This window comes from Pyrus communis, chromosome 1, assembly GCF_963583255.1.
Source record: "Pyrus communis chromosome 1, drPyrComm1.1, whole genome shotgun sequence".
Lineage (NCBI taxonomy): Eukaryota > Viridiplantae > Streptophyta > Magnoliopsida > Rosales > Rosaceae > Pyrus > Pyrus communis.
Window position 1 is genome coordinate 37,544,918 of NC_084803.1, and position 22,269 is coordinate 37,567,186.

The 22,269-nt window shown below is 37.0% G+C and overlaps 2 protein-coding genes across 2 annotated transcripts; both read right to left on the reverse strand.

The window, feature by feature from the left end:
• Nucleotides 1-876: 876 nt before the first annotated feature.
• LOC137717735 (uncharacterized) lies at nucleotides 877-8,494 on the reverse strand. Its single transcript, XM_068457200.1, has 15 exons — nucleotides 8,225-8,494; nucleotides 7,883-7,976; nucleotides 7,300-7,478; nucleotides 6,605-6,655; nucleotides 5,586-5,642; nucleotides 5,126-5,246; nucleotides 4,515-4,581; nucleotides 4,335-4,376; nucleotides 3,428-3,533; nucleotides 3,230-3,340; nucleotides 2,350-2,421; nucleotides 2,155-2,256; nucleotides 2,003-2,049; nucleotides 1,751-1,778; nucleotides 877-1,285 (listed from the first exon to the last, which is right to left on the reverse strand). The coding sequence occupies exons 1-15, from the start codon at nucleotides 8,240-8,242 to the stop codon at nucleotides 1,184-1,186; spliced, it is 1,197 nt and encodes a 398-aa protein (XP_068313301.1). The 5' UTR covers nucleotides 8,243-8,494; the 3' UTR covers nucleotides 877-1,183.
• A 9,841-nt stretch (nucleotides 8,495-18,335) lies between these two features.
• Nucleotides 18,336-19,414, reverse strand: LOC137707542 ((+)-cis,trans-nepetalactol synthase NEPS1-like). Its single transcript, XM_068446432.1, has 2 exons — nucleotides 18,993-19,414; nucleotides 18,336-18,909 (listed from the first exon to the last, which is right to left on the reverse strand). The coding sequence occupies exons 1-2, from the start codon at nucleotides 19,398-19,400 to the stop codon at nucleotides 18,529-18,531; spliced, it is 789 nt and encodes a 262-aa protein (XP_068302533.1). The 5' UTR covers nucleotides 19,401-19,414; the 3' UTR covers nucleotides 18,336-18,528.
• Between the last annotated feature and the right edge of the window lie 2,855 nt (nucleotides 19,415-22,269).

Below are 22,269 nucleotides of genomic sequence, written 5' to 3' on the forward strand. Positions count from 1 at the left end.
TTTTTTTTTTTTTTTTAAATGCACATCCTTCTTAGGGCTAACTCGATAATGTCATTTAGTGTTAGGTTCTTCATCCTAAATATTAAATTGAAACTGTTTAGTCATTTAAAATTTTAAAGCGTAAAGAAAAAACATTTGATTGAAAATAATTGAAACAAAAATATGGATAAGAAAATGGACGCAAGCCATGGCCTTAATTATCCAACAGTTGCTCAACTTCTGTTGGCTATGGGGAGCACCCATTAAAGGAGAGGAAGGCACATTCATTCTCTCAGCTTCAATGGATTTAGGTAGAGGACAAGGGGTAGGTTTCCCTTAAAGTCTGATCTGGTTGCCTTGCAGGTTGGGTTCTGCCATAACATGCCAACAAGAAATAGGTTCCTTGTGGGACACTTCATTTGTGCCACTGGGATTAAGGGCACTTGGTCCCAAAGTCTCACTTCTGCCAGAGTCAGATTTTCCCTTCCCTGTTGAGTCAAGTTCTCAAATTTCAATCTAGAAATGATATGAATTTCCAGCCTTACTGTGTTTTGAGGTTCTGATCATCTCCATTCCATACAATAGGAATGCATCTACTGCGGTATCCCAAATCAAGCATGCACTACCATGTTTGGATACACTACAGTAGTGCATGGCAGTGCATGATTGAGTCGAGATACTGCCACAATGACATCTCTATTGTAGGTAAGTTTCTCTCATCTAGACATATGTTCACTGAGGTTACTATTTACATGTGAAATGAGACTCTAAGAAAAGAAATTTTAAAATGAGAAAGAGATCCACCTAGCCACATGTGTCGGTATGTAATTGGGCCACGCAAGGACCAAAGAAAAAAAATTTTAAATTTCACAATACAAGCTTTAGTACTTTAACTGCATTTGATTTCATATTGTTTTAAGTTACAAGAAGTGAAGACAGGGAACAAAAATGGAAAGGTAATCTTTGTTAGGTGCTATTCTAAAACAAATTTCCAGCACTCTAAATCTTGCAGTTTTTAGCTGCTCTGTGTTTGACCAATTAGTAAAGACAAAATTGGAGGAGACCATCCTGTAATTTCTAGTGAAACAAATCAAGGGCAAACAATTTTACGCCTCCCTTACCTAGTTTACCTTTCTTCAATGTCAACCTCTTCTCTAGCAAAATTTGATTAAACCGAACCTGTGTGCGCTGTAAATTCCTACTTCTAATCTTGGGACGATGAAAATGGAGTGGAGCAGGAAGAAATATCGATTCCAGCAACCTCCATGGCATCACACACCCACTCGGGCACATCACCTTTCGGAAACTACAAGACAATAAGATGCGACACATTTCAAAAATATGTGGTAGGTATTGCACATAGGGGAAACAAAAGCACAAGGCTCTCTAAGCAAACAATAACAGAGAAGAAACGAGAGAATCCTTGTATACACAATCGTTTTATACCAATGGCAAATGGCATAGTAGACAACTAGAAGAGAGTAGTGATTCTGAAAATGGTTGGTGCAATATCGTTTTTTAACTTTTCCTTTTAAGATTATTCGCAAGAACATTCGATTTTTGTTAGAAACGCTATATGGAGATTACAATAATTTTGGCTAATTACATTATCGTTTATCAAATATATAATTTTCAACTTCTCCTCGAGGATGATTATATGAATGCTAAATGTTGGGTGCACCAGGAATATGTTGAGAGAGAGAAAAAGAGAGAGAGATTGAAAATTTGGACAAGCAGATATAAAAAGATGAAGGGCGTGTAAAGAAAATACCATTTGTTGCAGAAAGTTGCATACAAACCTGCACACAAAAAAAGTAAAACAAAAATATAAAAGGGTTACTCTAGCAACAAGAAGAACAAGTGAGAAATTCAATTGAAAAAAAATATAGGCAAAATGACAGTTATGCATATTAACATCTTGCTGGGGAAATAACTTCGACAGATAATAAAATTAATGACGGTAAGTATATCACACAACAAATAAAGACTACGGTTGAGAAGGGTAAAGCAAAGGCAAACATACTCTGGAAACCTTCCTTCGATTATTGAAGAGTGCAAATTTCTACTTAGCTGCATTTAAAAAGGGAAACAAGAGCGGGCGGGAGAGTTTTAGTTATATATTGTATATGAAAAAATTTATGGGAAAATAAACTATAAGTACTTTTGTGTTCTAACCTTCATCATGTAATATAAATTGTGATATGATAGAAGCTGAGATCCCATAGCATCTTTTGTAACCAGGCAATGAATGTAAGCTCTAGTATAATTTTTGCAGACCTACATTTGAAGAAATTGAATGAAGCAGTTATGCATCCTTAATCAACTTCCGCATTAGTATTTCACGCAAAAGATTGGCCCATTTATGCGTACCATACAATCACATGTAGGATCAACAGGACGGGTATCTTCAGCCATCGCCTTGTGTTTGAGTTTCAGCACTCCCTGAAATAAACATCACATAAGATATTTTTCCTACGGTTGAGCTATGCATCCACATATCAACAGAAAATTTAGTCCCCTTTATACCGTATAGAAGCGCCAAATAAAAGTACACTTGATTGGCAATATCCGCATGAACGTTGCATGACACAGTTCTAAGTGCATTAGCAAACATGAAACAGTAGCTGGAAAGCTTTGAAAAAACACCAACTTGTTTCAAGCATGAGCACTATAAAGTACAAAGTTCGTTCAGAAGTTTTGAAAGAAGTAAGCGTAATTGTCACATTCATATAATAACAAATTTTAAAACAATTAGCTTTAGCTGATAGAACAAGATGCAAGCATCCAAGCAAAATCAAAATTTGTATCTAATAAGAAATTATTCCCCCATTCTAATTAAGAAAGAAACAACAAGACTATATGAAGTTCAGAATTCAAACTAATAATCCTGACCAAACAACCACACTTAGTTGCAAACTTGACGGCATCATCAATCCAACGGTTATTTATTGAAGTGTTCAAATATATAAATCGTTCATATAAAAATCTTTAGTACACATACACACACGCATAGAGGGGCTCTTGTAAGCACATAAAATAAATAACTAATTTTTTGGGTGTATTCATTCTCTCTAGTAAGCAACTAAAATAAATAACTAATCATCCTGATGAAAGGAGTATTTAAATCATATAGATGTAATGGTTAAAGATTAGCTACTTATGACGATAACCAATAACTACAGTCGGACGGAATACATAAATATATCCAATAAAAATGTAAACATGTAGATCACAATGTTTAAGTAATCACCTCGGGTACAAGAGCTGTACCAAAGCGAGCAGTACGTGTAGGATAAACGCAGTCATACATGTCAGCACCTAGAGCACTGCAAACTACAATATCCAGCGGATAACCAACACCCTGAAAGATGTGCAAGAAATATCATGAGTTAGGAAACATAAAAGAAAGACCTAAAGGAAAGTAGTCAAAATGACAAGTCTACAGCACCATAACGTATCGTGGTTTCTCCTCGGGCAATGCAGCAGTGCACTGTGCAACCACACGCCAAAATGAATCCTTACTTTCACCGCCAGCAAGACCGCCAATAGCATAGCTGTCACAGAAGAAAACTTTGTCAACAAGAAAACTTCAGCTGCTATTAGTAGTTACCCACGCCACCAATATGAAACAGAAGTGCATGTGTAGTAGTATTGCAAAATTTTCCCTTCAGTGGAAAATTTCCAAATCCCGTTAACTATTAAAATAAGTGAAAACAAGTTGCTAATTCCAGAGGGTCTGAACCAATAAAGTTGAATTTAAGGAACTATACAGAAAAGTTCTTTTTCCCGTTGGAAAGAAAAGAAGAGTTTTTAATTTTTTCTTCCACACTTGAAGTACACTCCAAAATATAAGCTTTAGCTTTCAAAGAGACTACCATAAATGATTAAAAATTTTAAATATGCAGGATATTTATGGTGTTTTTGTACCGCAGGCTGAGCTTATTATCTTTTCTTTTTTCTTGATACAAACGGTATTGGAGAAGAAGGAATTGAACTCGGGACCTCAGGTGCAAGAAGATTCTCTATGTGTGGCGTCATAGTTCATTTTTACATACAAGATGAATTGTTACTATTTTATTATGGCATTTGACTACAATGCTTGCATGTATTCAATACAATCACCACCCTATGGTCAGATGATGATTGTATTATATACATATATTCACATGAATTATACCTGACCGTCAGATGGTGATTAAATTAAAAACATGTAAGTATTGTAGCCAGTCCCTTTATTATAAGCTATATTACAAATTCAACAATTATCGTTATTGGTTAACTTCAAAAACTAGAATGGGATATCAATGTGTTCGATAAAGCAACCTAGAACAAATCAGCCACCAAAGAGCACATACCCGGGTAAATTTCGATTCACCAAGCCCCTAACACATATATCTCTGTTCACAAGTCATGGCATAAAGCAATTTGTTAGTTGTTACAGAGATATAATTAGTATAAGGAACAGAGTAATAACAAAGAAATGCACTAAACAATCAACATAAAGCAGGAAGATTACAGGTTCAGTTGAAGTTCACCTTAGTACAGGATCTAAGCCACCTTGTACAATACCAAATAAGTTCTGCTCCGTTGGTCTCTTGTGAGCTGTTATTAAAGCAATGCAGATATAAGAACAATGCTGACCAGCTGACTCGAAAGCATAAAATGGAGAACAAATAATATGCAATAAACATCACAAAAGGATAACAAATGAAGCTAGGGCAATAAAACGAAAGAGGTGCGCACAATCTAAGAATGTATACACCTATTATGGATGACTTGGCAATCTAAGGAACCGAAGAAGAAACAGCTCCATAAAGATAACCATTCAAATGGTTGGGATGTAAGCATAACATATCGTATAAATCTACTATGAGAAATTTGCCTAGTCATGATGTTGTAAATGTAAGAAACTCGCTATTAACAATTAAATTGGACCATCAGAACAGGCTTTCACCTAATTGAATAAACTTAGCACTGCACAGTAGCTCTAAAGCCCAAGGATGAATCTTCTAGGAATCTAGGCCCTTATGGCAGATTTTCAGCATAGCCTTATCACACTGAGTTGATTATATATGAGTAAACATATACACATCATGCATATACATATACAAGAAACACCAGTGACCATCACTACAACATATTTCACCTTCAATGCATCTATCTATCCATCGTATAGTGCGATACATAGCCTCCTCAACTCTTGGACCAGTGGTGGTGGTTTTGACTACATCATCGAGGGCCATAATAATATCTGCTCCAATTCTGTTCTGCACGGATCATTGAAGGTGCGTAAGGGAAGGTAGAGGGAAGCACTTAATGAGATCTATGAATTGAAGTATTAACTAACAGAAGTTTACTAGTACCGAAATATTATGTTACTGTAACAAGTTCTATGATGGGTTTTTTTTCTAAAAGTTTGTTCTATTTTGCTTTCTCTTCTTTCTATAATTCCATCTCTTAGTGCTACATTGATATCATTATGACATCTCTATGCAGGACATTCAATGGCATAGTATGCCTCAAAGACACCCGGTGATAAGACCTTGCTAATTAACCCAAAAATTGCCCCCAGATAACTAAAACCAAAATGAAATAGATGTACATACTTGGATTTGAATTGACTCCTCAGGTGTCAAGAGCATTGGCTTTCCATCAACTGGTGACTGAAGTAGGCGAATAACCAGTTATGGACCTTATGGACAAACGCAAAATAACAATATTCTTGAATACACATAATAAAACAGCACGAATCATATAAGTACAAAATGAAAAAAAAGTAACATAGCATTGACAATAAACAAAGAGTTGATTTTTAAATAGAATAAATGGCAACGCCCACCTATGCAAAATAAGATGCAAAAATATAAGAAAATGAATTTTTAAAGTTTGATACACAACATTTTTCCAAAGTATGAAACGATTATTGTAATCTACGAAAGATGAAGATAAATATTTGTTCATTGGCAAAACAAAATGATATCCGCTTATTACCGTCTCCATCAACCCCCCACCCCACATTTCCAATAAAATATAGCATTATGGACCACACAAAGTATTTACATCACTCACTCTTTTCCTAACAATTGAAAAGCTACTTCAATGCAATTGTTTAGAAAGTTTATAATGACATATTGGCCCTTAAGACTGGGGCAGGTGGCTGATCAAGTCACTAATAATTAAGAGCACAAAAGGTTAAGCATAGAGGTATCTCCATGCCCTCAGCTGTTCTGTTCGGTTCTCTCCAAGTACACCAAACCAAACATGAACAACATCACCCTTCTTTCCCCATGTCCACCATTGCATTTGGCCACTATGACTCACATATATTTGATATTCGGAATGCAACCAAAAGTAGAAATAATCGGTGACAGTAACTCTTTCACCTCACAAAAGTGGCTTTGTTCATCCCAACAATACCTAAATTTCATTTCAAACCAATCAAATTCGGTGATTTATGTTTCTCCTTTCATTCATGGAAGAAGATACTGGAGACAACTTGTTGGTGATTGTAAAATTTTGACAGAGCTTGATCCGGTGACCCATAATAGCGCAACATGAGTGAATTACACAATCATTATTCAGCAACATCCAAGCTACAAAATACACTGACAAAATAAGAGATTACCTGAAATGTTACACCTTCTTCGGTGATGTCAGCTAAATGCAATAATGATACCTGAAAACACAAAATGAATTGTAAGAGTTCACTGCATACATTATTACTGATGCAGAAAAAAAGAGTCCACAAAAACAGCACACTAGCCAACAAAACAACCATAGCCAATAGCATGAGTTCGTCAATCAAAGCTTAGAAGAATTATCAAAAACTGGCCTACACATTATGAACGAAAGCCCGTTCTACTTCCAGCATAGCATATAATAGAAAAAGTAAGTTGGCTAGTAACCATATCTCTATTTAAAAACACATCTTTGATATGTCAAGTAATTTATTAACAAAGTACAGTAAGCAAGCAAGCAAGTCATTGGAACAGTAGATACTGACATGTTCCATGCCTCCTGGACAAATGCAACATACTTAAATAAGGGAAAGCTTAACTATGGTAACATCAAGTTCAATATAACTAATAAGAATCATAAATTAGTGGCAAACCTGGATAATGAGAATGGAAAAGAGGGAGGGGGAAGAGGCGGAAGGATTAGATAATAAATTCATCAAAATGCACAAGCATCCATTGGACGTGTTGCATAAGTAGTTCCAGATGGATTTGTCTTTCAATAGTACATCAACAAAACTATATATGTGGAAACAATTAAATTAAATCAATATGTAACATGTATGTAATACTGAGGTAAACCAACCATCTGAAAGCCACCAGAATCAGTAAGCAATGCTCTTGGCCAGTTCATAAATTTATGGAGACCTCCCAACTCATCAAGAAGCTCGGAGGTTGGACGAAGTGCCAAATGATACGTATTCCCAAGTATTATTTGAGCACCAATATCTTCAAGCTGTTCAGTTGTCAACCCTTTTATAGTTCCTGAAACCAAGAAAACCTCATCCATATCATTGATTACTCCATACAACAAAGCCAAGGGCATACATGAATGTTGTTCATATATGCACATCAACATCTAATATGAACAAAGAAAAAATTATCAACCCATTGAATATTGGACAATAGAAGTGAAAATGAATGTGTGTGTTCACACACGTTTGAAGATTTTACACACAATGCACATACTGATAATGTTTTATAAATGTCAGCACCTAAAGCTAGCCCACAAAAATATATTCCTGAAGCAACAAATCCTCGATACCTGAGTCGTTTACATATCAAATACCAATTGAATTGAAAGCTAATTAGCTCAGATGAAAGATTAATTTACTCATGAGGAATAGCTTCTATTTAGTACCAAAATGTATGAAATTTAAAGCAATAACCTTGCGTTCCAACGGGCATGAAAAGCGGTGTCTGGCACACGAAGTGAGGCAGGGTCAGTCTAGCTGCACGAGCACGGTTAAACCTCCCCAAAACCTGAATTACAAAACAGAGAAAACAAACTTCCCACATCAATAAACAGAAACAACCCAACGAACCAACAAACATTGTATCGATTTCGAATGAATGGAGATAAGGAGCTTATCGATTTTTATCCATTCATATTCCTATGCAAAATACAAAATAAAAGGTGCCTTTTGGGGGCGAGAAAGTTCCAAACTTTAAATTTATAAGAATTAGAAAAAACAGTTAGAGAAACCATGGTCCTGGATTTCGAAACCCACCTCGAAACGAAGTGCCATTGGGGAAGAATTTATCAATGAGGGAAGCAGCTTTATGGCGGTTTAGTAAACCCAAAACCTTAACTTGTAATGTATTGACCGTAGAGAGTGACCCAGAGAATACAAAAGCAAGAAGAAGAAGAAGAAGAAGAGAGTTGGAATATGAGGCAGAGTCTAAGGGCAGCGAGCGGTGGAGCTTTGTGTGCCGCTGGCGGTGTTTGCGGTGTTCTGTTATCTGTTTCAGTTTTGAGTCTTGGAAAGCCGCGGGCGGCGGGGATTCTGAATTTATACAGGATTGAAGGGCGGGTCTTGAGCTCAAGTTTGACGTTTGTCGCGCGCGTACTCTACTTTTTACCATTTTGCGTTTTCGGTGATTTTTTTCTCCTCCTTTTTCCTTTTCTTTTTCTTCTTCGCCTTTTAAAGTAGATTTGGGTGTTTGCATTTTGGATTTTGGTCTTTTGAATTTTGGTTTGGGTTCACATTGGGTCAAGTGTTGGGGATCTAAATCCTTGGACTTGCATTGACCAACCATTTTAAAAATCTCTGCTTAGCTCTGCATAGGCTCTGTTTAGGCGCTAGACTACTGACCATCGTTCTGATTAGTCCCTAGCCATTTAAAATTTAAGAAAATGAGGTTAGATCCACTTACACGTCCGTCTAGCCCGTCTAGATTGCGTCTATGACTTAGACGAGAAGTTGATAACTTTTATTTTGCATTTTATTTTGTCAATAAAATGTAAGAAACTTATTGAATACTTGGACAAACACTCATTATAGGTTTGTTCCTTATGTTTTCAATATGTTATGATACTTTATAATATATATATATATATATATATGTCATTTTATTTTGCAATTTACGTATCCCAATACAATTATGTGTTTTTTTAAGTATACATATGCACTTATTTATACAATATTTAATAAATTTACTTAAATCCGCCGCCACCTGACTAGCGCCTAGCATTTTTTAGAACCTTACAAAAAATCCTTGGACTTGGAGTAAGCCCAAGTGACTAGGAAGTGTTTATGCCCAAAAATAGGTGACGTTTTACTGTAGTTGTGGAAAATTCATGCCTATGCATAATAGTGCGGATTCAATCCTCATCAATTCTTCTCCCCCCCCCTGAGGATTTCAAAACACAAAATTAACCCTTCATGCTCTCTATCCACCTCCTAAGATAGAGATTAATCTATGAGTTCATATATTATATAAGGAGAGAGGAAGAAGCTCTTAGTGGCTCTTTATAATTAATGCTAACTGATTTAATATTGTTATATATAATTAATTAATTCCTATTGGGCTAAATATTGACTCATGGTCATTATAACTCTCTAAAGTAGGGAGTATAGTTAAACTACAACATTTTTAGAGAGTACCTAAAATAACTTTTTGATAGTTTTACTACAAAATAGAGAGTGTGATTGAAGATATTCTAACTATTGAACTCATTAAGTGCAATTTTGACGTGGCATGGAACGAATGAATGGAGATTGGAGTAATAGGTGTAGTACTGGAGAATGAAAGGAGGCAGTTTATGGCTACTTTAACAAAACATGCGGATGGGATTGCTTGGTATCAAAGCAGGTTTTGTTTGGGCCCAAATATTGTGTTTGTACTCTTTTCAGGCTCATTAATTGTAACATCCCACATCGACCAACGGAGATGGGGTGATGTGCCTTATATGTACATGCCCATCTCCATACAGCACGAGACCTTTTGGGGACTCACTGGCTTCGGATTCCGTGGGAACTTCGAATTTGCAACTTAGGGCTAGAGCAATCCCAGGATGGGTAACCCACTGGGAAGTTGCTCGTGAGTTCTTAGAAACAAAATCGTGATGGTGTGGCCCAATGCGGACAATATCATGCTACGGCGAAGCCGGTCTGGGATGTGACAGAATGGTATCAGAGCCACTCTGTTGTGTGGTGCGAGTGTACCAACGAGGACGTTGGGCCCTTAAGGGGGTGGATTGTAACATCCCACATCGACTAACAGAGAGAGGGTGATGTGCCTTATATGTACATGCCCACCTCCATAAAACACGAGGTCTTTTGGGGACTTACTAGCTTCGGATTCCATAGGAACTCCGAAGTTAAGCGAGTTTGGGTTAGAGCAATCCTAGGATGGGTGACCCACTGGGAAGTTGCTTGTGAGTTCCTAGAAACAAAACTGTGAAGGCGTGGTCCAAAGCTATCAATATCGTGCTATGGCGGAGCCAGTCTGAGATGTGACATTAATAGGTATGTTCCAAGTGCATAGAATTCACGTGATTGTCTTTTCATTTTTCGATGTGAAAGTTCTCCCCAACTTAATCACTTGCAACAAAAAAGTGTGATAGATTCGGTTAAGATCAATCTAAACCAGCCCATTATGTATATGTATATGATTCAATATGCAAACTATTAAACAACTTGTTGGAAACACAAGACAACCAATCTGAAATGTCACAAAATCCCCCACTCTTGGGGGATGTCCTCAAGGTTGAGGAACATTTACTAGGGTGTATGTGCGACTCATTCAGAACATGGGCTAGGACAAAAGAAAGAAAACAATTGATCCAGTATCAACGATCAGTACCTGTGAATAGACTAGAATGGAACTCCATTCAATATCTAAAAAGAAAATCTATCCTTCTATTGTGGTATCAAATGTATGGTTTCCGATGGTGCAAATCCAATCAACTCTGTTTTAAATTTAAGATGAGAAAGAATTCTCCATTGAGAGGGTGTGTTAGAAATCCTACACTGCTTGGTTGTCCTGTGAGAGGGTCTAACCCTAATGTACAACTGATAATTACATGGTTCCAGTCTAATTACAACGAGACCTTTTAAGGTAATATTTCACACTTCTTGGCTACAAGTGATTAAGTTAGAGAGAATATCGGTGTTGGATAATATCGGGGTTAGATACTCAAACAAGAAAAAATCCTCCTAGCTATTTCCATGTACATGTGATAGGCAAGTCCTTTCTTCAATACATAACTAAAATAAAACAAGAAAATTGCAATCATACTTTTTTTTTTTTTTTTGAGAATAAAGTACGATATCCATGGCATTGAAGCTCAATATTAGTATAGCATACGATCAGATTGAATGGAGTTTTTTAGAGCAAATTATGACAAGGATGGGTTTTGCTGAAGTGTGGGCTCACCTAATTATGATATGTATAACTACAATCACCTATTCGTTCAAAATAAACGGGGATCCAGTATGCTATGTCATGTCTAAGAGAGGGATAAGATAAGGAGATCCACTCTCCCCATACTTGTTTGTGCTTTGTGTCGAGGGCTTGTTTGCCTTGTTTACGGCAAGAGAGAAAAGGGGGCAGCTTAAAGGGGTCACCATTTGCAAGGGTGCACCAAGTGTAAACCATCTTTTGTTCACGGATGATAGTTATATTTTCGCTCGAAATTCACTCCAAGAATGTCAAAGGGTCAAGGTGTTGCTCAAGATTTATGAAAATGCATCAGGGCAAGCAATCAACCATGAAAAGAGGTGCGTAGCATTCAGTTCAAATCTCACGGAGACCAATGAGCAACTACTTGCCGATTGTCTAGGCGTGTCTCAAGTTGCATACCATGATAACTATGTGGGTTTACCGATTTTCATGGGAAAAGCAAAGAAGGCTACACTCGTTTACATAAAGGATCGCTTATGGAAAAAATTGAATGGATTGTGGGGCAACTTGTTGAGTAGTGCGGGCAAGGAGTTGTTGATTAAGACAATGGCACAAGTTTTGTACTTTTAACCATTTCTAACGCATTTTATTAATTAGAAGCATCGAGCACAACCTGAGTTCAAGGATGACTGTACATATAGGGAATGGTACATGATGGATATAAAGGCTCAATCCAATTAAGTCCGTAGCGTCTACCAATTTCGCCATATCCCCTCTTTTTTTTGATGTGATTAAGATCACATCATGATGCCGCCCCCCTCCTTTTCTTTCATTTCTATTGTGAAAATTGAAAATTAAAAATAGTAAGGGCCCATTTATGATATTTGTATACCTATGGGGGGACTGCACAGGGTGGTATTGGTACAATTACCTTACCAAAACTCATGTACCAATTACCATACCAAACTTTTGATATGACAAAATCTATTACCAGTACTGTGCCAAATGTTTGGTATATCGAATTTCGGCATGCCAAATAGTTCGGTTAACATGGTATGGTAATGGTAATTACCACTTTGTTTTGGGCCATTCTTTTGGGCCAAAATTTGATTTTTTTTTGCAACCCAATTCAAGACCCAAAAGTGTTTTGGCATTCTCTTTGGCTTTCTAATTTTTTTTTTATTTAATTATGAGAATTTTATGGAGATTCATTTAAGAAACAAGAAGTAAATAAATGAAACAATTGCTGAAAGAACCCAATATCCCTGAAAAAAATAGTACAAAGATTCCTAAATTCCATCTCTACATTCTTTAAAATCGTACAAAAATTAACTTGATAGATGAAGTTAGGGAGAAAGACATCTCAATTTGATGAAGCAGAAGATGAGATGGATTGCCAAGAGAGAGAGAGAGTCGACGGAATGGGAGCAATAGAGATGAAGCCGATGGCTAGATGAGTGAAAAGATGAAGAGTCGCAACGTAAGAAGGCTTAGATTTTTTTATTGGGAAAGTAGAGGTTAGAGGGTGAGATGATTGGATAAATGACTAGGAAAAAATATAAAGTGCATATATAATGATAATAATACATAATTAATAAATGATATAATATTAATAATAGTGGTACGGTACGGTATACCACTGGTAATGGTTTTGAATACCATTACCATATAGAAAATGTATGGTATGGTACAAAATCGTATCATTACCAATGATACAAATTTTTTTGTCACAACTTTGGTATAGTATGGTTGATATGGTTGGTATGGTAAATTGACAAAAAATTCCACCCCTACTGCACATATCCCTCCGTTTGCTAACAACATTGTAAACCACGAAATTATTTCTGCGCATCCTTCATCATTATTTATGCGGATCCATCTCTCTCACGTCTCCATCTCCATTCCCACATGACCAAGAAGTAGCAACCAACGAACAACCACCGCACCTTGATATCTAAAGACGCCATTGTGGAGAAATTTTTCATTATGATCGGAATACAGATGGTACACCATATATTTTTATATAAGTAGTAAGAAATTGTATTTTTTAAATTTTTAAAATTTTAAAACATATATTCCACTATTTGTATAATGATAAATAATGTTTTACCCGATGTTCCGGTCATATTGAAAAATCTCTCTGTAAGGTTGGTTGATTGGGGTGTAAATTCACGAGGAGGTGAAGCGAAGGAAGCAATGAGACCTGGGCTTGTCGATTTGAATGGCAGATTTGGAGTTTTAGGAATTGGGCTGGGTTATAATGGGTAGAAAACTTGAATTCTGGTGTATTAAAATCCAAATGACAACTCTCCTCAGAAGTCCAATTCTCCAAAATAGAAGATTCAATTCTGGTTTTCATAGCGAAAACAGGTCACCCCTGTCAGACGCATAAATTTCAGAAACTTGCATACTCGCATTTCCTCTCAGATCTTCGCAACTGAATGCAGCACTCAAATTTAATTTGCTACTCCCCCCGCACTCAAATCTTCATCAGGTACCTCTAATCTTCCTCTTTCATTTCATTCACTCTCTCAATCAAGAAGTACGTAAAAAAACAAAAAATGCGGACTCTGTAAAAAAAAAAAAAAAAAAAAAAAAAAAAAAGCAATTAAATTTGATTTTTCCGGATCTATTATTTATTTGTTAGTTTTCACATTATTCTTGGGGTTTATGATTTCAGTTGTTTGAATATGGCAGTGACTGATTTTCAATGTATTAGGAAACTGAGTGGAAATGCAGCATGCTCCGGGGACGATCGAGGAACTGTTGTTACTGAAAGCAATCAAAGAAGAATGCCCGTGGGAGATTCCCCCGAAACGGCTTCAAGTGACATTGTCTTCCAAAGAAGAATGGCACAGAAGGTTAGAGTAGCTAACGCTTTTACCATTTTCTTTTCATGATAGGCGGTTAAAGTACTCTGGATTGCCTTTGAGTAAGAGAGGCGATGTCCCTATGAATTTGGAAGATTCAAGGAGCATTATTTTGAGAGAAACGCTGGCGGAGATCCTCCAAATCTCCTGAGGAGTATTCAAGTAAACCACAGTGTCTTGGATATCAGATTTTAGTGCTCCCAGAATCCATGTGACGACCATGGCGTTGCATCGCTGCCATGTTGAGACTCGGCTTTCTGACGGTTCCATCTATGAACTAATTTTGTTCTTGGCACTGAGAGAAAGATGAATTCCACGGCTCCACGCACCGTAGTTTTCACTACTGATTTTTTTTTTTTTTTTTTTTGGAAACAAGAACCAACCTCGAATGATCCGAGGATGGAGGAAATAATGATCTGCAGGGTGCAACGTTTGTGTTTGCAAACGCTGTTGCTGGTAGGTTTGACGATTTCATCACCCATGTCAAAGGGGCACGATAAAAAAGAAGAGAAGAAGAGTTAGGGTTTCGCAACCTGCTCTGCATGCCATGTAGACATTGTATTTGGCTCAACTGAATATTTTCAGAGGCTTTCCTTATACAATAGGTAAGCCTACAATGTAGGGATTACAGTGTTAAATTCAAAATAAAATGTAAATCAGTTACATGCAAACTTCCTAACTAAGAACATTGACTTTCTAGCACACTGCAATGACCCTGTCGTAGAGTTTCAAGTCAAGGTTTAGCAAGGTCTGGTGGGACCCACTTATGATCCCGGCTTTGCTGAAGATGATGCCGCGGCGTCCGTACAGATGGATGGTGGAGCCGATGAGGGACTGAACTTGTTACTCTTCAAAGACATCGCTGTGGACGTAGGTGCACCAATTGGACTCTTTCAAACATGTTGAACTCTTTTTGGAGTGCGTATGATTACTTTCAGTTTTTGTTAGTTTTTAGTTTTCAAAAATAATTAATAAATAAAAAAAAGTAAAAACAAAAATGAAGTCATAATGCCTCTAATCACTACGTTTTTCTTATGCACAGCAAAAATATGAAACATCAATTGAACAAATACATCTACGTAGATAATTTGTTGTGGTAACGAACATAACGTGCGTATTTCACGCGTTCATAATTCAGGTGACCATGTTGAACTCTTTCACACTTCACTTCACGAACCTTTAGCAAGGTTAGAATTATGCCTCGTCGGAATTTGCATACCTATTGGACGAAGCGGATGATGTACTATTTAAACACATGACAACATTAGCAAGGTTAGAATCCGATGATACAGAGAAAAAAAATAGCCTGAGGGAAAGAAAGAACGAACAATCATGGAGATGTTGAGAAGCATGCTCAAGCGTGCCGTTTTGTATCCACAAAATAAAATAAAAAATATTTTGCAAAACGATAACAAGCAGACCCTTACAGTCTTACTATTTTCAATTTTCAAAAAATATCCGTCATGCACCCTTTCCAATATATATACATATGAGTACTCGGTGCTCCTAGTTAATGGAAGAGGATGCTCTCCGGAGCCGGTTCCACCGGATCCTCCTCCTTCCACTTCTTTCTCTGCAGGTTTTCAACTTCCAGAGTCGGCGTCGTGACTTTCCTAGAGCTAGTTATCGAAAAACTTCAAAATCACATAGTCGCCGACGACTACTACGACTTTGCAGATGATTAGCTCCGGGGAGCCCACGACGCCCACTCTAAGGGAGCACGAAGCCCACTCTGAGAGCCGAAAAAGTGCAAAGAAAGAAGAGGAAGGAGGAGGATCCCGAGCCTCCGGTGGAACCGGCGGCTTTGGAGAGGATCCTCTCCCCTGGTTAACCAATGCATTAAATATGATTATAAATATAAACTGATAATTTAATGTCATCGATATTTTTAACTCATTGTAAAGTTAAACTCATTGTAAAGTTAAACTCATCAATTTTCTCTTAAAATAGATAATATTATTTATTAAATTTGTTAAAAAAAAAAAAAATCATCTCATTTGTGATGGTGTGACACTTTCGATTGAGATTGTTTTGTTGGTTTGTTACAACACACTACTTTTTGAGATTCGTCATTGTTGCAATTCATTTCATATCTACTTTTTGAGATTCGTCATTATTGCAAGGATAAGATTTTTATTTCCTTTTGAGGAATGGGCTCATTCATTCTTTATAAATAATGATTCTTGAATGTATAAATTCTACGAACAAAACTACAGTTTATTAATGAGTAGTGGTAGAAAAATTAAATTTTTAAATAAAATTTTAAAAATTAAAAAATATAAAAGTTGATGATTAATTTATTATTTAAACGTGCTTATTTTTATTAGTAACAAATTATTTAATTTATAAATTTTATTTTTAAATTTAATCTCTTTAACATTACTCTTTATTAATCTTCATTTAAAAATTAGTCCTACAAACATCACTTGAATCTATGATCATTTATTCAAAATGTATTAAACAAACCAGCAATGTAAATACCAAATGATAAACAATCAAATTTACTTGATAAGTTTAGACGATTAAATACCTTCCAATTTAAATGATTTGTTTTTTATGAAAGTGATTTTGAAATAAAGATTAAGAAATTAAACCCTATTCTACTCATTGAATTTATACCATCGAAATGCCTTCTTAGAAAATGAAGGGTTATCTGCAGTACCTACATGAAAATATGGGTGTTGTTTGCCATCGTTAGCATTAACTGGGCTAGATTGGACTAATAGTCCGTGTAGTTCTTCTATGTTTATTGTAGCAAGAGATTAACTTAAATGATGCTAGGTCAGACTCTCCTTGACTCAAGGCTTTGCTAAGTGTCAGTAGTTAACCCCGACCAAAAGCTTGGTATTAGCTAGGACAATGTCACTGCCTCTTGTCTTTCTAGACCCCCTGACCCACCACCGCAAGCTTGCATCACTCACCCAGAATCCGATTACGACCCAAACCTCCTAAAATCTTAGAATCAGAACCACCTAGATGGGAAAACTTGCCATGGCCGCTGACAGAATTGGGAGAGGGAGAGAGAGAGAGAGAGAGATTTGACCAAATGGATTTAGACGGGAAAACAAAGGAAAGAGAGAGATTGTAGGACGGGAAAACATGCCATGGCAACTAACGGAAATGGAAGGAGTCATTGAGGTTTTTGGTGGGAATTGGAAATTTGGGGAAAAAATTAGGAATTGAGAATTGAAAGGGAGGCATGTCTCCATTTGGTGATGATCAACCTGTGCACTTTAATTAGGGATGTGCTATTCACACATCCCATTTTACTTCTCACACATCCTTGATAATTTCTGTCTGTTGATTTTCTTCAATTCATCCGATCCAATGACCGAAAATTAAAAAGATGTGTAAAAACTAAAATAGAGTGTGTAGATATCACACCCCTTTAACTAACTTGGGGGAAGACAAATGGAGAACTAGAGGGGGAGGGGATAGAGAGTTCTAGAAATAAAAAGAAAAAGAAAAATGGAAAAAGAAGAACAGGAGAAAAGTGATGGGGGAGGTAGAGAGTTTTAGAAAATGAAAAGCAAAAGAAAAAAAAAATAGAAAACAAGAAATTTTTATTATATTTATTATCGGTTTAGTTTAATCTATTTTACGTTTATAAAATTTAGTATTGATTTGGTACTGAAATATTTTTATAAAAATAGATATAAAAAAAAAGTTAAGCTCAAAAATATGTTTGGTAAACATTTAAATACATCTTATTTTTACAGTTTTAGATAAAAAAAATATGAAAAAGTGAAGTAACAAAAATGAACTTATTCTCATAGCACAGTAAAAACAGTTTTTTTATCAAAACATAACAATACCAAACCAACTCTTAATCTATTTTAAACCAGTTCAATTTAATTTGTGAAACTAATTCAATCCGAAATAATTTAGTATTACAAATGCACTCATAAGTATTATACTTATTGCAATTAGCTGGCATGGCATAAGGCCCCACCAATAATAAGGGATAACAATATTAAATCTACCTGAATATTTTATTGTGGCAGCCAATATACCGTACTTCACGTGTTCATAATTCAGTGGCTCCAAATTTTACGAGGCAACGAGGATTTTTTTGTAACCATACCGAAATTTTTTGAAAGAATCCGTTTATCATATATTATACAATTAATTTTTATTTAATATTATTTATATTTAATTGTAAATAAAAATATTTAAAATGAGGATTTTAAGATCAACCCAAAAGGATCCTCATTCGGAATTTACAAAAGAAACAGGCACCAACCATCAACAACCAAATTTATGCAAAATTCTACCTTTTTCTTTTATCTTTATTTTGTTGTTGAAAGAAACATATTTCATAGGGGATTGACGCCACCGTCAACAACCAAATTATGTCCGGTCACAAACTCAGCCTCCTCAGAAGCCAAAAACACCACCGCATCCGCCACGTGCTTCTCCGTCAGCATTCCATTACCGCTCCTAGCATACATTGGCGCTATCATCTTCCCCAGATCCTCCATCCCAACCTTCAACATATCACACAGAAGCGGTGTCAGAACCGACCCAGGTGACACACAATTCACACGCACTCCACGCGCCGCCAGCTGCTTACTTGCGGACCTCACCAGCCCCAGCACTGCGTGCTTCGACATTGTGTAGTCCGTCGCAAACTCTGTCCCACTCTCTGCCGCCAAGCTAGCCGTGCACACAATACTCCCCCTCACCTGCCCCTCGATCTGTTAGTAATAAATGAAATTTATCAGGTTTATATTATCAACACTCCAAAATATATGCTAAACACCACAAAAATAAGCAGCACCATCACTCTCGCCGCGTGCTTGACACACGCCGCCATCCCTCGCGAGTTCACAGCCATGACCCTATCGTATAGTTTCAGGTCAAGGTCCAGCACGGTCTGGTGGGACCCACTGACAATCCCCGCGTTGCTGAACATGATGTCGAGGCGTCCGTACATATGGACGGTGGAGTCGACGAGGGACTTAACTTGTTCCTCGTCGGTGACGTCGCAGTGGATGTAGGTGCATCGGTTGGTACCGATGGACGAGGCGAGTTCTCGCCCCTTGTTGTCTTGCACGTCTGCGATGACGACAGCAAGCGCGCCGTGTTCGGCGAAGTGGCGCGCTGTGACTGCACCGATGCCGGAAGCGGCGCCGGTGACGATGGCCACCTTGCCATTGAGCTTCTTGAGTGTTGTGGTCTCTGCCATTTTGTACAGTATGCTCTTTTGGCATGGGATGTTAATATGGAGTGGAATTCTTTCTCCTTTACATTTATACCCCTCACATTTGTTAGAAACGTCTTGAAATAATGGATGACGTGGGCCATGGCTCCATGAGTTTGTGACTTCGTAATTGAAGTGGGGTCGCTGCTTGGTTCCTAACGGATGTGATTACGGATCTGAATTTTAATAGCAACTTTCATGTTTGGGATAGATCTATTCCTAGTGTTGCTAGTAGCGCTCTTCTATGCAATCAGATTGTGCTCTTGGGCATTCTCTTTAATCATATAGCCCTTTTCATTAAAAAAAAAAAAGTAGTTGAAGTACTTCGTGCATGAAACGCTTAATTTTTTGGAACTCAAAAATATTTTTTTGTAGAAAAAGCTTTTATTGATTTTGAAAAAACTTACAAACAAGACATAATTATTTAACTCACTCACGTTATCGATAGTCTAATAAAAAGACACCCACCCGACCCAGTACCGACCCAAACTTTAGCGGGCAAGATGACATACGGGGTCACTTGTCCCCAGCCCGGGAAACCAACGTGCGTAACGGTCACACTAGCGAAAACAGGTCACCCCTGTCAGACATACGAAATTTCAGAAAGTTGGACGTTCGCGTTTCCTATCAGATCTTCGCAGCTGAACGCGGCACTCAAATTTAATTTGCTACTCTCCCGCATTCAAATCTTCATCAGGTACCTCTAATCTTCCTCTTTCACTTCATTCACTCTCTCAATCCACTAATCCATCACTGCCATTTACTAATCCAACGTTCTCAGAGAAATGCGATCGTTTTCTGTCGCCATTGTTGATTTCAATCGAGAAGTTTGTAAAAAAAAGCACTTTAATTTGATTTTTTTACGGATCTTTTATTCATTTGTTTGTTTTTTTTTCATTATTTTTGGGGTTTATGATTTGAATTGTTTGAATATGGGAGTGATTGATTTTCAATGTATTAGGAAACTGAGTGGAAATGCAGCGTGCTCCGGCGACGGTCGAGGAACAGTTGTTACTGAAAGCAATCAAAGAAGAATGCCCGTGGGAGAGTCTCCCGAAACGGCTTCAAGTGACATTGTCTTCCAAAGACGAATGGCACAGAAGGTTACAGTAGCTAATGCTTTTGCCATTAGTAGCGTGGTTTCCTACTTGGTTTTTGGTATTGGCTTAAGTTTGCTAACTGTGTGCAGGGTAATTGAGCATTGCATCAAGAAAAGACTTCCATGGAACACTTGCTTTGCTCGGAAAGTGTGCAAAGAAAGTGAATATTATGAAGACATGATGCGGTACTTGCGAAGGAATTTAGCAGTGCGTTTCTTACTTTTGAATTTGGGTGGAAGTACATTCGTTGAATTAGTCTGAACTGCATTGCGTTAATAGTTTTCATGCTACGAAAACCTATTTCTTCCGCATAATGAAAGAACCACGCCATCGAAGCATTATAGTTATTTTTTCTTTTTTATTTACATGAAGTATTATGTCATCTAATGCTTGAATCATAGATTTCTGCAGTTAACGTGTTTATTTTATTACTTGCAGCTATTTCCCTATCACCTTGCGGAATACATTTGCCGCGTAATGAGGGTCTCCCCATTCAGATATTACTGCGATATGATTTTTGAAGTTATGAGAAATGGTATGGTATTAGCTTCTTTACCAAATCCTTTCTTATTATGCTGAATTTTCCTGCTATTTTCCTGTGATTTGTATGACAGTTTCTCCTAGAAAGTAGGCATCTTATCCATTTTTCATTTTTGCAACACTTTTAATTGTTAGAATAATTTTCTGATTGAAGGTATAGTTTGTGGACCTCGTCTGCTCGAGCAATGATGCGTATAAACTGTGTTGGAACCACAAATTGTTGTCTAATTTGGATTTCAAAGATTTTGCATCCTGCTTATGCAGTATCAATTTAAATTATTGGAGACCTGAGATTCAAACTTAACACAAATCATAGGTACATTATGCTAATGATGTTTTTTAACTTCTAAGCAAGAAACCTGTTGTAAGGGCGTGAATTTGGCTACAAGATGCGACTTAAATGGGGGATGAGCTTATTAGTTTAAAAGTGTCTGTATATGTATTTATAAAGGTATACGAAAGGGATAGTGTAACTTTAGCAACTGGGATTTGAAGTGTCGGATATATCCAGGAAATATCTGGTGGGGTAGCGTATCTGACATGCCAGATCTAAAATTTTTGGAGTATCCATACTTCACAGGGATTAGATTACGGATGTTTTTGTTTTTTGGAAAGGATTGAATGCACTAGAGATCTAGAAAAAGCATTTAGTTGAAAGAGCTAATTCGTCTTACAGGCTACGGCTTAGTTTGCGAGTAAAACACGTAACAAAACATTACAGTATTTTCTCATTAGATATACAAAATTTAACTGAGAATATGCCTTTCATTACATCGCATTGCAAAAAGAAAAGACGAAAATAAAAGAGAATTTGGTGCTGATACAGCTTGATCAAGTTGAACACGTGTGTGCTAAGAGTGTGTTTTGTGAAATGTTTATTCACCGAGGTACTTATCAGCTTATGCATATTCTCATGCATATCACATTTTTTGCAGAACAACCTTATGACAGCATCCCCAATTTTAGTGCAGCAGATGCCTTGCGCCTTACAGGGATAGGGAGGAATGAATTTATTGATATAATGAACAAGTGCAGATCTAAGGTGTTAATCAATCTGCTCGTTTTCTTTATGGTCCGCATTATGGTGCATGCATACCTGGTATCTGGATCGGATACAGACATTTCATGGCACCCAGATATATATGAAAGTATCTCAATTTATGAATTCTTTGGCATAGTTTAGAGCAACTACTCCTGGTCTTAGAAACTAAATT